The sequence below is a fragment of the Linepithema humile genome, chromosome 5 (assembly GCF_040581485.1).
Source record: "Linepithema humile isolate Giens D197 chromosome 5, Lhum_UNIL_v1.0, whole genome shotgun sequence".
Classification (NCBI taxonomy): Eukaryota; Metazoa; Arthropoda; class Insecta; order Hymenoptera; family Formicidae; genus Linepithema; species Linepithema humile.
Window position 1 is genome coordinate 2,177,234 of NC_090132.1, and position 14,118 is coordinate 2,191,351.

Consider the following 14,118-nt stretch of genomic DNA (forward strand, 5'->3'; position numbering starts at 1 on the left):
CTTCTCAAGGTACGATTTGTTAAAGTATGCAACTTCCACATTGACAACTTCTCGATAGCACGAAATAAGTAACGCACAACGCGCATCGAGATAACCAATTAGTATTGCGGAAAAAGTGCAACAATGAAGAAAAATAAGACCGGATCTACAATAGGTATAGTAAGCTTTAAGCCGTAAGAAATTGTCCAATCACAGACGAATGTGTGAAGAATAATTAACTATGATTGGTCAATTTCTTACGGCTTAAAGCTTACTACACCTATTGTAGATCCGGCTTAAAGCTTGAATATATCATCGCACGTTAATGCGTTCGTCACTTTACCGTGCCCGCGATAAATACGAATGGAAACGAACGAGATTGAAGACTGCATATGTACTATTGGAAGAACTATAACTATTGACTCCTGCACACACAGAATGCGACACGTTTTCCGCGTGGTAAAAGGCAAGGCGGTAGCCAATCAACTGACAACTTTTCCATAAGAGCGAAGGATTGATTGGCTATCGCTTCTTGTCGTATGTGTATGCCTCACGAGATTACCGGCACCTTATTCATGTTCATTTTTTTCTTTGGTAAATATGAGAGTACATGAAGCACAATTCTGATGTAATCGCTAAACCTGTACATACACTTGATGTATCCTATCTTTTACGAGTATCTTTCTGTATAATATACGAGAAACGGTAAGCAGGACGTAAGAATTCTAGATTTTTTCGTATAAAACAGTATTTTTGGGGGTTATATTTTGAAATTTTATTTTTCTCGCTGTTAATTGTATCTTAATTTTCAAGATAAACAAAGTTTATTAAGTTTATAAGAAAATAATAATAGAATAAATTGTATCTTTAATTTGTTAATTACTTTGATAAGTGAAATAAGAGGAAAAGAGTGAGAAGACTAAAATAGTGTTTATAAATTCTTCATTATATATTAATAATTTTATAAATTTTAATATATATATATTTTATATATTACAGATTGTACAACACATTTTGTTTTGATTCCATAACAAGATGAAGTGGATGTCAAGTTTGAATAATAATTTAATACCAATTTTAATTGGTATATCTCTGACAACTCTGAGTTTGTCCATAGCAGTTTTGTTATATCCTGCCTTAGGAAAGGTAAAGTGTAAATTTTTGGCACAAAAGTTTTTTGCACAATAATTAATTTTTATTATTATAAATTTATTCATAAAATTCAATGAAACTTGTTTGCTCTTTAAGTATATGATTTTTTAAATTAATATTACAGGATGATGATGCAGAGAATGATAATACCAAGAAATTTAGTAAAATAATAAGATCTGAAAGAAAAGAGATAAGATTGAAAGTACCTAAACAATTTGTATCTGCTGTAATTGGTAGAGGTGGTTCCGTGATCAACAACATACGAACTATGACTGGCACGCGTATTTCAATGGATGATGACATAGACTGTCTAAATTGTACGTGTACTATACAGGGTAACGACATGGAAAGCATTCTCCTAGCAGAATCTTTGATTAAAAACATAATAGACAATCAGCCCATCATAGAGACTTATGAGTTATTTGTGCCACATGAAGCTTGTTGGAGAATCCTTAAAAAAAATGTTGTACAGGTGATAATAAGGACTACTGGTGTAAAAATTATGATTGATCATAGTTACGTATCTAAAAGTATGTATTATTATAACCTTTGCTCTTATGATTTGTCCTAATACATTAATTTTTTACATTAAATGCATGTAATAACATTACAGTAATTACACTCTTTACTTCTTAGATGAGGAGAAAAAAGAAAAGCGGATAATACTAAAGGGCACTGCCGAACAAATAGCTTCAGCTGTTACTGAGATAGAGGATTTAATTCGAGAGGTAAACAAAGTTCAAGCTCAGATAAAATGCGAGGTTGCGGCAACTGCAAAAAGGATGTCTAAATCTGCACTATCCCCTCGTAACAATAATGTCAATAACGTTGCATCCATTAACGGTTCGGAGCCTTTGGAGATTCCATTGCCACAAGGTATGTCGAGCAATTTGTACAGTTAGATCTCGAGATAGAATATCAAATAGATTGAACCTTTCGAGTTAGAGATATGTTTGAATTAACTTCAGGCCTGAAAATTAATATTTTACAAAGCAATTTTATCAAGCGTGTAGTGTAAAAATATTGATATCTGACATTGTATCGATTTGTATTGATATTGATTGATATTGACATATTTATAAAATTATGTAATATTTGATTTTAATAGACGGCCTAATAGAAGTGTATGTATCTGCAATGGAATCTCCTAGTAAATTTTGGATTCATGTGGTTGGTCCTGGAAATATTGCTTTGCAGAACTTAGTGTCCGAAATGACAGAGTATTACGACAAAGAAGAAAATCGTGAACTTCATACTCTGAAAAAGGTAAGTCCAAAAGATATTACTTTCAATTAAGCTTCAGAATATTATCAAAACTCGTTTTGATTGAAACACTACATTCTGGCGACATGATAGATAACAGATTTAACATATTGTATACTTAAACAAAGAATATTTGCACAATATTATATCAGTATCATTAGCATTAATTATCTACTAATTATTTATTGATTTTAGATAGCACAAGGTCAGATGGTAGCAGCCAAATTTGGACACGATGGGAAATGGTATCGTGCGGAAGTAACAGCCGTCATTACCCCAACATGTGAAGTCTGGTTTGTGGATTACGGAGATAAAGACATCGTTCCCACGAAGGATATATTGGAACTCCGTACAGACATGTTGAGTTTGCGACCACAGGCTGTGGAATGTTCGCTGGCAAATGTGAAACCGCGGTAAGTCAGCATCAACAATCAGTAAGTTTATGATTATTGAATGTCTACAACGAAATGGATTCTCACTTTCAGAGAAAACGAATGGGACTTTGAGGCTATAGATAAGTTCGCCGAACTTGTTTCGTTAGCGCAGTGGAAAGTCCTTGTCGCTAAAGTTAGCAGCTACAAGGAACGCTCAGGATCTCGGCGTGAAGGCTCGCCGATTCCTTGCTTCGATCTCTATGATAAAAATGACGAGAAGGTGAGACGATTGCTTATTTCCTGATAATGAATAGTTCTTGAAAAAATTTATGCGAAATCGACACAGCGTAAATAATAAATTAAAACTGTGTATGTTAATATTGTTAATAATTAATTTATATCCGATATCGCTTCTCAAAATATATTTTGAGCATCTCTTTGCGGAATATTTAATATTAACTCGCTAATTGTGTATATTACCTGCATTTTTGCATCATACATAATCACGTGGTTTCCGAGCGCTATGTCGCAAATGCCGAACTCTTGCTAAATTCTACCGCAAATAAAACACACAGGCGGCTGACAAGGAAAATAATTGTTCTATCATTATCCGCACTGTGAACATTTTACGCTCACATTATCATATGCATTAAAAAATAATCAGATAATACATATCTGCATACTTTTGTACATATTTACGAGGGATCAAAAGTGGAAATAGAATTAACTTCAAGACGATATTTCGTATAACTTTAATTACACACCAACAGATTATAAATGTTTTTCTATTGTTGCAGAACATTAATATTGGGGAAACTATGGTACGTTTGGAATTGGCTCAATTCGAAGAAATCTGTCGTTTTGCGCTGGTTTCTACATTACTGCCAGATAAATGCGATTTTCCATCCGCTTCATCTACACCGTTGACTGAACGTGTCTCAAAGGCGAAACCGGTTTCACCGCTACAGCCTGCAGAAGCGATTGACACAGCGGAAGAGGTAACAATGGTAATGATTACTAAACAATCTCGTAGATTATAGTTTTGTTTATCAAATGTCAAAATTAAGTACATATAATTAAATAAAATAATTAAAAAATATATGACAAATTCATAATAAGGAGAAAAAATGCATACTTTAGCTTCTTCCGAAATAAGCTGTTATATTTGATACTAGATATTGATTTAGACATGAATCATATTGTAAATTTCTTTTGTTTAATAATTTTTTAGAAACAAATTGAACAATCAACTGGAGAAATGTGCGTAGAAACGCCGAAAGAAAAGGATGAAATTAACGACTCCCTAACGACTTCTTAACGAAAGAAAATATTAACATCGGATGCGAATGTCGAATGCGATACTTCATGACAGAACATGAATATGTATTCGATTAAATCATCTTCTAGTTATAAGATTTAGTTATCGAATCATCAAACGCAGTTACCATTTGAATTTGCATCGTAAACGAAATGAAATTAAGTTCTATTCTACTTTCCTTTGTTTTATTTTTTAAAATGTGGATTACATTTCTTTTACTTTTTACACTGTCACTTCTCATAAAAAGGCTGTTAATTTGAAAATGAAAAGGTTCCTTGAGTATTTGATACTAAAAACTTTTTATTTGTTATAGAAAGTATAACATTCTCTATGTGAAAGTTGCAACTTCTATCAAAACAATTTAGATTTTGCAAATTTATTTTTTATTAAATAATCATAATAAAACTTTTATGGTCAAATCATTAAAATGTGATGAGAATCCATATCGTTTTAATGAAAGATGCATATGCAAAGGAAGAGTAAAAGGACTTTTTTTTTGGAAAGGGTTTGATTATCCCTATTAATGTCCTTTTACTTTTTGACGTACTCTCGTATTATTTTTGTACTTATCTTTGGTATCGTTTATTTACGTTAACCTTTATATTTTCTGTTAATTGTTAGCTCATGTTAAATAATGTTAACGTGTTTAGCAAATAATTTTAACATAATGAATGATTGATCAAATGATTTTTAGTGAATGCTTTCCAAAGATAAAAATATTTGGATTAGGCAAAAAATTCAATAAAACGTGCCTTAAGCTTATAATTTTCTATAATATAGATTAAATAGTAGAATAATAGTATGTAAATAACAACGATAGAAAAGTAATAGTAAAAGAATGTACAGTGCTGCTCAAAAATGTCATATTTTTATAATTAGTTAAGTTTTCAAGTGAGTGAATAAGTGGTTAGAAAAACTAAGGACAGAAAAAATTAAGAAAAGATCTTTTATAAAGATCAATTTAAGACTGTAGATGGAGAAATAGAAATGGTTTACGAAAAATATTTGTGAGTCAAGTTATTAAATAGTCTACGAGTAACTGAATCGGCAAGCGAGCCCGGCGAACCGCGAAGAAAAACAGACAGGAAAGGAGAGAATAATCGAAAGTTTGGTTGAAAGAAGATCGAAAGTGCTGAGGCGTGACTCGAGACAGAAGGATATAATGATTTTTTTTCGAGAACTTCGCCGCATGGTTCAGCGGCTCGCGGTCGTGCCACCTTAGCGACAATTGGACTCGTGATGGGATAAACATGGTGCAAGAAATAGCCAGAAGTAATTGTTGGTTCCTTCTAGAGAGACTAGAAAGCTGTGGCGAAGCGAACCGTATAAAACGGCAGCGATGGAGAACCTCTCTTTAGTTTGACACGAACCGAACCGCTTAAGTTTACTTTCAGCTCACTACCGAGGACGATGAATAATTTGGTAAATAATAAATTCATCATTCAGTCGCTTTTGTTCTCTTGCGTCAAAAATAAATACTTTCTAAGCTAGTGATAATTAAAAAAAAAAAGATTAAAGTTATTCTACTGAAATAATTCGATTCTTTTGTACACTCTTGAATCGTCGAATCTCGAATACAAAAAAAAAGGGATAACAAATTAAACGTAATTGAATTTATTTTTCAGGGTGTCGCGTTGTTGTTGTGCGCCGTGTGTGGCGTATTGGGAGGCCGACGTTACATCGCGATTCCCGTCGATGGTATTAACGATGTCGACGTCATCGAAGTGAATCCAATCGCACCCTCGCTGTCGAGGGTGGCACGGCAAACGGAGGCGTACGTACCGATCGCTGTACCCAGTGTTGTCCACCAGGATGACACCGAGGGGCAGCGTTCCGAGCGATCGGCCACGCGTGTCCTAGATTACGTCGACTTCGGAGGACATACCGGTTCCAACGGAGCCTTCAGTTGGTACGCTGATTACCCGGCTCGTTTATAATTAGCCAACTTTATCGAGACGAAGACAACAATCGTGTCATGCTGCACAAGCGAAATTAACTGTCGAAAGTCTGCAAGGTGCAAAAGACACAGAGTTCAGCGATTCGACTCTGAGATTTTAATCTAAGCAAATTTTACACATCTTTAAAAAGTCAAGAATGTTAGAATCTAAGAATTGTAATAGAGATCTGTTAATGAAAGAATCTTCCCGAAACAAGAAGGAATGTTTTAATATGAAAAAAACTCAAAGCGCAGAAGAGTCAAAGTTGTCAAGGAAGATCATGTTACCTTATCTTATACTGTAATCCAATTTTCTTTATTTTCTGGTACTTGTTACGATACAATAAATAGCGAAGAAAATTGACAACATCTTGTCGTTTTTTACGTTAATAATCAACTAGGAATATCCACGGATCTAAAAATTCAGCGGAACACGCCGATCGGTTCTCATCGTTGCCAAATCGGTCGAAATAAATCAAACGTCGGATCCATCGATAAGACGATAGGTACAGCCTCAGGATATGGATTATATTCGTCTTTATACAGCCAAGAGTGTAGTGCCCACACTTTTATACATATATAATATACGCGTGTCTCTTTAAAATGTACAGATAGATATACGTAAAATACATATACATACGTACACTAAAACATTTGCTTATCGAAAGCCCGTAAGCAAGGCGCGAACATATTATTAGGTTGATAACAAATTTATTAGCGTTTATCACTATCGCACACCTTCACGAGCCACTTCTATTCTCTTTAAGTTCCAGTTAAAAATACGCAACATCGCGAAAAAAAAGTTTCGTGCCTGTGTCATATCGATTAAATTGTATCACCCGACGGAGAAATAGAACACTGGCAATACTGGAGATCACACGATGAAGGTAACGATTAAGCGAAGAAAAATTAATTTTCCGACTCTAAGGACTCGGAGTGGCGCGAAACCTTTTTCCCCCCATGCGCGTACGAATGATAACAATCGGTTGTTCGCAGTGGCCAAAATAATGAAGTCTTCTTTCTTCGAACGCGAGGAACACAATCTCTTAGTAACCTAATGTTGCAATATCGCGGTAAGCAAACGTCGCCGTCAAGATTACGCGTGAAACGGTCACATTGCGTGCGCTACGCTGCGAAAGAAAATATCAGCGTTTGCTGCACGTAGCCTCTCAATCATTGATAGAAACTATCGGTAATTTTGATTATTTTTGCTGAGAAATTAATTAGCGGCTGGTTCTACCTGTTCCTTTTATGTTATATAAAATTGTTATTTAATTCCCTCATTCCCTCTAATTACTTTTTATCGCCGAACGAAATATGTTTTTACATTTAGAGCACCCAGCGATACAATAATATACGAGTCTTTCTTTAAAGTTACTTTACAGATCTTTATTTTTTTTTTTTTTTTTTTTTGGTATATGATATCACATTTAATATTGTGAGAATCATTTTGCGATGTATACGTGTATATATACATCCTGTACACATAATGACGTTAATGTCTTAAGTACGTTCACGAAAGCTTGCGAAATTTCACGGTTTGTCTTCCTAGGCGTTTACTGCATTGCAATCCTTTTAGAATGTGACAAGCTCCCGTTGAGCTTTAAAGCCCGCTTCAGAACTCCAACGATTTCAGGACATTTTAATAGTCGCACACGTTAACATCTAAATATAAATTTTATAAAAAATATTGCATTTTAAAATCCTTTAAAAAGTGGAATTACAAGTTAAAACTTTTGAAAAGATTTGAAAATACTGTCTTTTTTACAAAACTAATTTTTCCAACCGTTGTTTTAGGAAGACTCCTCATCAAATCTTGGAAGCTTCCACTTCCTGTTTATCAGAAAATTATTTTATGAAAAATAAGATACGGTGAGACATCGATACAACGGAATTCATCACGATTCATCATTATCGCCAGTGGCGATAATCCATCTTCCGAACATATCAAACGGGACAGGCTATATATAATATTGCTGCATATGTACATACATATTAGGTGCTTGCAAAAGTTCGTATGATTTTAAAGCCATTTTTATCTATCAATAACAATACCATAAAATGTAATATTTTAATCAAAATATTGGCCGTTGCTTTCAACAACTTTTTGCCACTTTTCGGGCAATAATGGCAAATTGGATCCCACGTCGATAAAACGAGTCATCTTTCGAGGCAATCCATTCATCGACCATCTATTTCTGACCTTACGAACTTTTGCAAGCACCTAATACATACACATCAATAAACCGCTAAACGGTATGCGGGCGCGGTTAATAGCAAATTTTAATATATATCTTGGCGAATTTTAATATATGTCTTGCATTATATTAACGTGTCCAAATGTTTTTTTTTTTTTTTTTTAATTTCGATCACTTTAACACGTAATTAGACAGCTATAATTTCGTACGGGAATGAGAGAATTAGTCGCCAAAGATTAGAAATGATTAGGTTATCTTGCTGATTTGGACCTAATCAGAGACTGGCTAGTCTTTGAAAGTGTTAAGTACAACTTACACGTCACCAAATTCTCCTTACATGGTGAACTGTGTGAGTAGAATTCGAGGGGTCGTCAGGGGGGTCGGTGGTTCGGGTCAAGTGGTGCACCAGGCAAGTACCACCTTCTTGAACGGGACGAAGATCGCTCGATCCGGCTCACTGTTGAAGAAAGACAAATATTTTTCTCGTTGCAATCAACATCAGGCATCCTTTCGCTTCTGGATAATAATTATTTTTGATTCCAACGCGTCTTAGAATTGTATTGACAAATTGACAAGCCTTAAGCGTTCGATAGATTAAACGACAGATCGAAAATACAAACACAATAGATTGCGCAATATTAAATTAATCAATAAATATAAAGCTTTAGATTTTTTTTTTTTGGAAATAGCTTGCAAGCTTACCAATCGAAAAATCTTCTGCCGTGGAATGTACCGTCGGACGAACCGTTAACATATGGCAGTTCCACACCCACGTGCGCATCTTCTCGACCTGGAACAGGACCTACGTATCTCACGCGACCCTGAAGAACCCTGCCCTCCGGCGATATGACTTTAACGAGGTGATCTATCTTAAGATCTCTTGGTATCTGCACATAAAAATTTCGAGCAATCGATTTAAAAGGGTGTAAGCAATTTAAATGTGAGAGAATCGGTTTGCGTGAACGAAACGTGTGATGCAGACCTTTGGCAAATATGGCCTGGCATCTTGAGGGGGATGCCAATCGCGGATCAATTCGGGCTCCGAATGCCTTCGCACCCTTCTCCGCCTCGCTGTTTGCTTGCTCCAGTAATCCGCGTTGGTGCTCGATATTGTGAGCATGGAATCGATGCTTCGCCGCAAGTAATCCTCGGCCTCGTCGATCAACGATTCAGTGGAATCTCCGCTATTTTCACCGCCGACTGAATCTGAACGCAAGTTCGGTAGACTACCGCGCGTCATTGGACACTCTGTAAGTAATGATCATCTCTTTTTCACTTTACACTCGTTTCTTAAATCAATCTAAACTTCTTTTCCGAATACCGGAATCATCATTTCACGTAAAACGCGGCAAGAACTCTTATACATATATCTATACCTTGGAAGGTCACTTTGGATCGCGTTCTCTTTGGTACATTTTTCGTAGTTCTGGCGGAGATCGGGGGAGGGTGCACATGTGTCGGAGAGGATGGCATCGAGGACCATGTTGGACGCGGCGTGGAAGTCGCGACCGGGACCCTCCACGTGTCGAAGGACGCCGCCGTCGCCCTCCAGGAGTGTCTTCGCGGAGGACCGCCAACGACCTCGAGACCGGGCGACGGTATCGACGTCAGCGAGCCGCGATATCGCGACGGATAGAGATCAGTCGACAGCCGACAGTCGCAGGGGCTCGGCAGACCGGTCGCGGGATTGCAGCGCGGCCAATATCCCGCGGGAGAGCCCAGGGACTCGCGTCTGTGGACTTCTGGCGTGCGGAGGCCACAGCCTCGCGTATTTAAACAGGTCTGCGAAAGAAATCCAAAAATATACGCATTAGAAACATCTTTCACAATTCTAAATATGCGTGTAAAATATTTCTGTTGCATTTTTGCATAAATAATTTTTAAACGTTAACTTTACCTGTGCGTGTGGATCGTGGCACAGGTGATCCGCGCTTCTCGATAACTCTGGTACCATGCTAGTGAAGCTGATGTCCGACAACATCACCCTTCTAGCTTCCCGAGTTTTGTCCGACAGTCTTAATCGGCCAGGCACTCCCGTTGGCAGCGCGAACTTACTCGGCAGCGTCGTGAAAGTGTGTGCAACTTTGTGCGCCAGATAGCTCTCGGACCGCCATTGCGCCGGAAGTGCGGAGATGTCCGTCTGAGCACCGGATTCTCTCCGCGCACCGCCGCTGCGGTCCATCACCGGCCGCAGCGGAGCGGAACCTTTTCTCCGACTGCTAGCTAGAGCTTCTCGATGGATAATGGGTCTGAAAAAACAATAGAGATACATCTATTCATTATTTGCGATTGCAATGACAACCTTGATTGATTAATTAAAAATAATTCTCGTTTGAGTGGAAAAGTAAGCAATGTGAGGAAAATTTCCGATACATGAATATCGTGAAAGTTTAAGAAGTACAATTTATAAAAGTCGAAGCGAATTATTTTTGAAATTACACACCTGTAAGCCGTCGGTGGCGCGGCCAGGGTGTTCCTCCTCGCAACGTGTCGCAAGGACGATCCGGTCGAGCTCTCAGCATCCTCTAGTACGCCGCACTTGCTAATGTCCGTCTCGACCAGGACGGAGCACTGCGACCACATTTTATTGAGTCGACTACTGGAGCTCTCGTCGAACCTGTCAACGCTCTCCTCGCGATCGATGCTGGAATTCTGCGAGGACACGGCCTCCTCGACGGAGGAAGTTTTATCGCCGTTACACACCAACGACTCGCTCTCCGCCGACTTTGTGTACTTAAGCAAGATAGGCTGGCCGCCACCGGCGCCGCCACCGTGCTGCCAAGACTCCGTCTCTGTGATAGACACCAGATCCTCCTGGAGACCGAGATCGCGACAAGTTTCATCTGTTGTGAATATCAGCTCGATGTCGTCCAGTTCTTCCGATTCGTTCTCCGAGTGCTCGTTCGGCTTCGACGAATCGCCCGATTGGCTCTGTCGAGGCGGCTGCAGCTGGTCCGCGTGATCGCTGAACACGGAGTTGTCGCCGTCGGAAATGGATTTCAAACTCAAGTCTTCGATGTCTTTCTCAGGAACATCCAAGTGATCCACATTAGCTGCCTCATCTGGAATAACGAATTTCTCTTAAGATCCCAAAGATATTTCGACGAAATACTTGAAGCTATCAAGTGACCGGCTGTTCTACCTGAGATTTCCACCCGGGACTCTTCTTCGTTGCCAGTCGCATTCGTTGTCGCAGTCGAATATTTGTGACTCTCACTTTGAGAAACGTTCGGCGTCGTAGAGACCGGCTCAGTAATCTTGAAGGTAGTGGCAACTGTAGATTTCGATAGAGCTTGAAATCTGTCGGGTCGGCTGGCATGAGAAGATAGTTCAGGACTGTCGTTGCCGCTGCTGCTACTGCTGCTAGCTTCAGAGATAGGCTGATTAGGCGTATCCTGAGCATCAGTGGTGGCCGTCTTCTTAGGTACGTCCATGGTGGTTTTTGCCGGATCCGTTGGTTCGCTAGTACATAAAAGAACTCTGTGAACTTCATGTTCAATCGTCGGATTATCGATCCGAAAGATCCCATTCCTTCTGCGCTAGCGCTTTAATAAAATCGTGCTTACTCCATGTGAGCTTTTACGGTGAGCCGGACGTGTTTTGACTGAAGCGGCGGACTGGTTGCCGCATCGCTCGTAAATTCGCAGCTCCTGCTCAAGATTCTTCGCCTGAGAACGTGATTCTCGAGGGCTAGACGGCCTACCGCGTCGACGTAGCTCTCGCCGGAAAAATTGCCGACGCTCTCCTGCAATCGGCGGAGCTCCTCGCGCGACGAGTCCAAGGCCGAGCGCAACGATACAACAGTCTATATCACGGAGACAAGTCGTGGAAGTCTTTTTATTCCGCAGTATTAGTAAGTAAAATGTATTGCACAATTCTGATATTTATTGCTATTTATATATTTTTCGTTGACTGTAAACAACATTGACAATTGTGCGATCAGAAATTAATTTCCTCTAACATTTTCATTGCAATAAGGCTTAGTTTCTTAAAATATAAAAGAGAAAGAATTTGGAGAGACAAATGTAGAGGGTGCATGAATAAAAAAGGGAATAGACCATACTTGATGTAGGGCTCTTATGACGTCTAATCCGGGTATTCCTGGCGATGGCAAGGTGCCTCTGAAAAGTCTCTGAAGAGACGGTTGGCTAGCCTCGGCTTCCATGCCTCCACCACCCCGCCTATTATTTTCAAGCAGGCTCTATTTCCCCCACGGATCATGCCGAATTCTCTATTGCCTTGCACTGTTTTTTTCCTGATGCGATTCTTGCTTTTTCAAGGCAAAATTGTGCAGTTTTTGCTGGATTTAGTTATTGAAATCTCTTCACATTTCTCAGTATTCTTGTTTTTCTGTAAAATATGTTGATTTTTCAAAAAAACGAGAAAGTAAAAACATTATAAATTATATATATAACGTTTTTTAAGAAGGCAATAGTATAAATTATACGATTTAAATTTATTTATGGCAAAACTTTGATTGAGTATTAACAATGTGATTTTTACTCCATTTGCATTGCATTTTGTAGCCGCGAGAAAATCTTTGAAATGTTTTGAAAGACTATTCAGCAAGAGCCACTTATATACATATATATAAATAATTCATTGACGAAAACTCACCTCTTTCCGAGAAAATTTGCAGTAAATTCACGAACGTGTTTGTATGAGATAAAAGAAGTTTCCTTTCAAGGATTCATCCTCGCGAATTGATTGTTGTTCATGGAACGTCGCTGGAAAATCTCCAGCAAATTCACGATAATATCGTCGGCTATGCGTTTCGAAAGACACAACGATGGAAAAGCCGCACGACTTGTCGTCATTTTCCGTCAGCGTATTGCAGGTACGATCGTCACGTCATGAATTATGCATGAACACATCGTGAAAACGCTAGACGTTGAAAATCTTTCAGCAGTCGTTATATTACCGCAACAATATCGCGAAAAACCGCTGAATCTACTATCGTCGACAGCTGTTTCGACAGCGTCGAGAACAGCGCCAATAACAGCGTTGACAGATGCAGGACGATGAGAATAATAATCAATCCGATCGCTCGATCGTTAGCAGTTCTTACATCGTGCCGGCAGAAAAAAATCGCGACGAACGCGACGAAAAGCGATGAATGTTCGCGATCACGAGCTCTTCAACAACGAAGTCCGATGAACGGCTGAACAGACCGAAGTCGCACGAACACAGCGTCGACGAGGACGTTCGATCGAGCACCGTCGCCTGCTTCGGCCACGGTCTGTTCTTACAGCGTCGTACGAAGCATCGCGGCATCGCGCGCGCTCGCTGTCAAACTCGCGCAGTCACTCGTCGTACAAGAAGAAACCGTCACCGCGAGCATTTTGTTAGCGTCCAAGTGTCAATAACACGGACAAGCTGTCACTTGCTGCGCCCGATGCAGACGACGAAAAAGCGCGACGACGCGAAACGCTCGTTCCAAAGCTACCAACATTGTTGGGCGGCAACAAAATGTAGTTGGCAGTAAGTTTGGGATTTTTTTTTTGTCGGATCGCAAAATTACGCAATATTATATAATATTTAAATGTGGAATGTATCAAAATATTGCACGGTGATCGCAATCACTGATCGATTTTTTAACGTAACGAAAGTTTCAATCCTTCCCTCGAAATTGTTCAGTTATTTTCACTAGTTTTATTATAATGTTGATTGTTGGCAATGGATCGATAATATTCCACTTTACCGCAATTAGTAAGATAATTTTCTTCTTAGCCATTATTTTTTGTCGATAACATCGCCCACTTCTTTACTTCATCTTTTTTGCCGGCAAGTGGCGCTGCTATTGACCCTCGACGGCCATACTTGAAGTTCGCGCGATGATTCTGACGTCTACAGAAGAGAAACGTTGATAAAGCTGCAGTCGCAGAATCGGACACGACA

At 39.0% G+C, this 14,118-nt stretch overlaps 2 protein-coding genes across 4 annotated transcripts; one reads left to right on the forward strand and one right to left on the reverse strand.

Moving 5' to 3' along the window:
• The first annotated feature begins 526 nt into the window (after nucleotides 1-526).
• papi (tudor and KH domain containing protein papi) lies at nucleotides 527-5,090 on the forward strand. Of its 2 annotated transcripts, none has more exons than XM_012372347.2 (9): nucleotides 527-684; nucleotides 979-1,125; nucleotides 1,256-1,661; nucleotides 1,768-2,007; nucleotides 2,240-2,397; nucleotides 2,590-2,807; nucleotides 2,880-3,048; nucleotides 3,566-3,766; nucleotides 4,000-5,090. In XM_012372347.2, the coding sequence occupies exons 2-9, from the start codon at nucleotides 1,015-1,017 to the stop codon at nucleotides 4,084-4,086; spliced, it is 1,590 nt and encodes a 529-aa protein (XP_012227770.1). In that variant the 5' UTR covers nucleotides 527-684; nucleotides 979-1,014; the 3' UTR covers nucleotides 4,087-5,090. The 2 variants fall into 2 exon arrangements, with proteins under 2 accessions (XP_012227770.1, XP_012227769.1); XM_012372346.2 differs by having other exon boundaries at nucleotides 528-684; nucleotides 3,566-3,775.
• A 1,221-nt stretch (nucleotides 5,091-6,311) lies between these two features.
• Nucleotides 6,312-14,073, reverse strand: LOC105675316 (serine-rich adhesin for platelets-like). Of its 2 annotated transcripts, XM_012372342.2 has the most exons (10): nucleotides 12,838-14,073; nucleotides 12,284-12,570; nucleotides 11,787-12,025; nucleotides 11,363-11,682; nucleotides 10,664-11,282; nucleotides 10,118-10,469; nucleotides 9,597-10,002; nucleotides 9,203-9,468; nucleotides 8,923-9,107; nucleotides 6,312-8,677 (listed from the first exon to the last, which is right to left on the reverse strand). In XM_012372342.2, exons 2-10 carry the CDS (start codon nucleotides 12,383-12,385, stop codon nucleotides 8,614-8,616), a joined length of 2,553 nt encoding a protein of 850 aa, XP_012227765.1. In that variant the 5' UTR covers nucleotides 12,386-12,570; nucleotides 12,838-14,073; the 3' UTR covers nucleotides 6,312-8,613. The 2 variants fall into 2 exon arrangements, with proteins under 2 accessions (XP_012227765.1, XP_067210841.1); XM_067354740.1 differs by lacking the exons at nucleotides 6,312-8,677; nucleotides 8,923-9,107 and having other exon boundaries at nucleotides 9,324-9,485.
• Nucleotides 14,074-14,118: the final 45 nt, after the last annotated feature.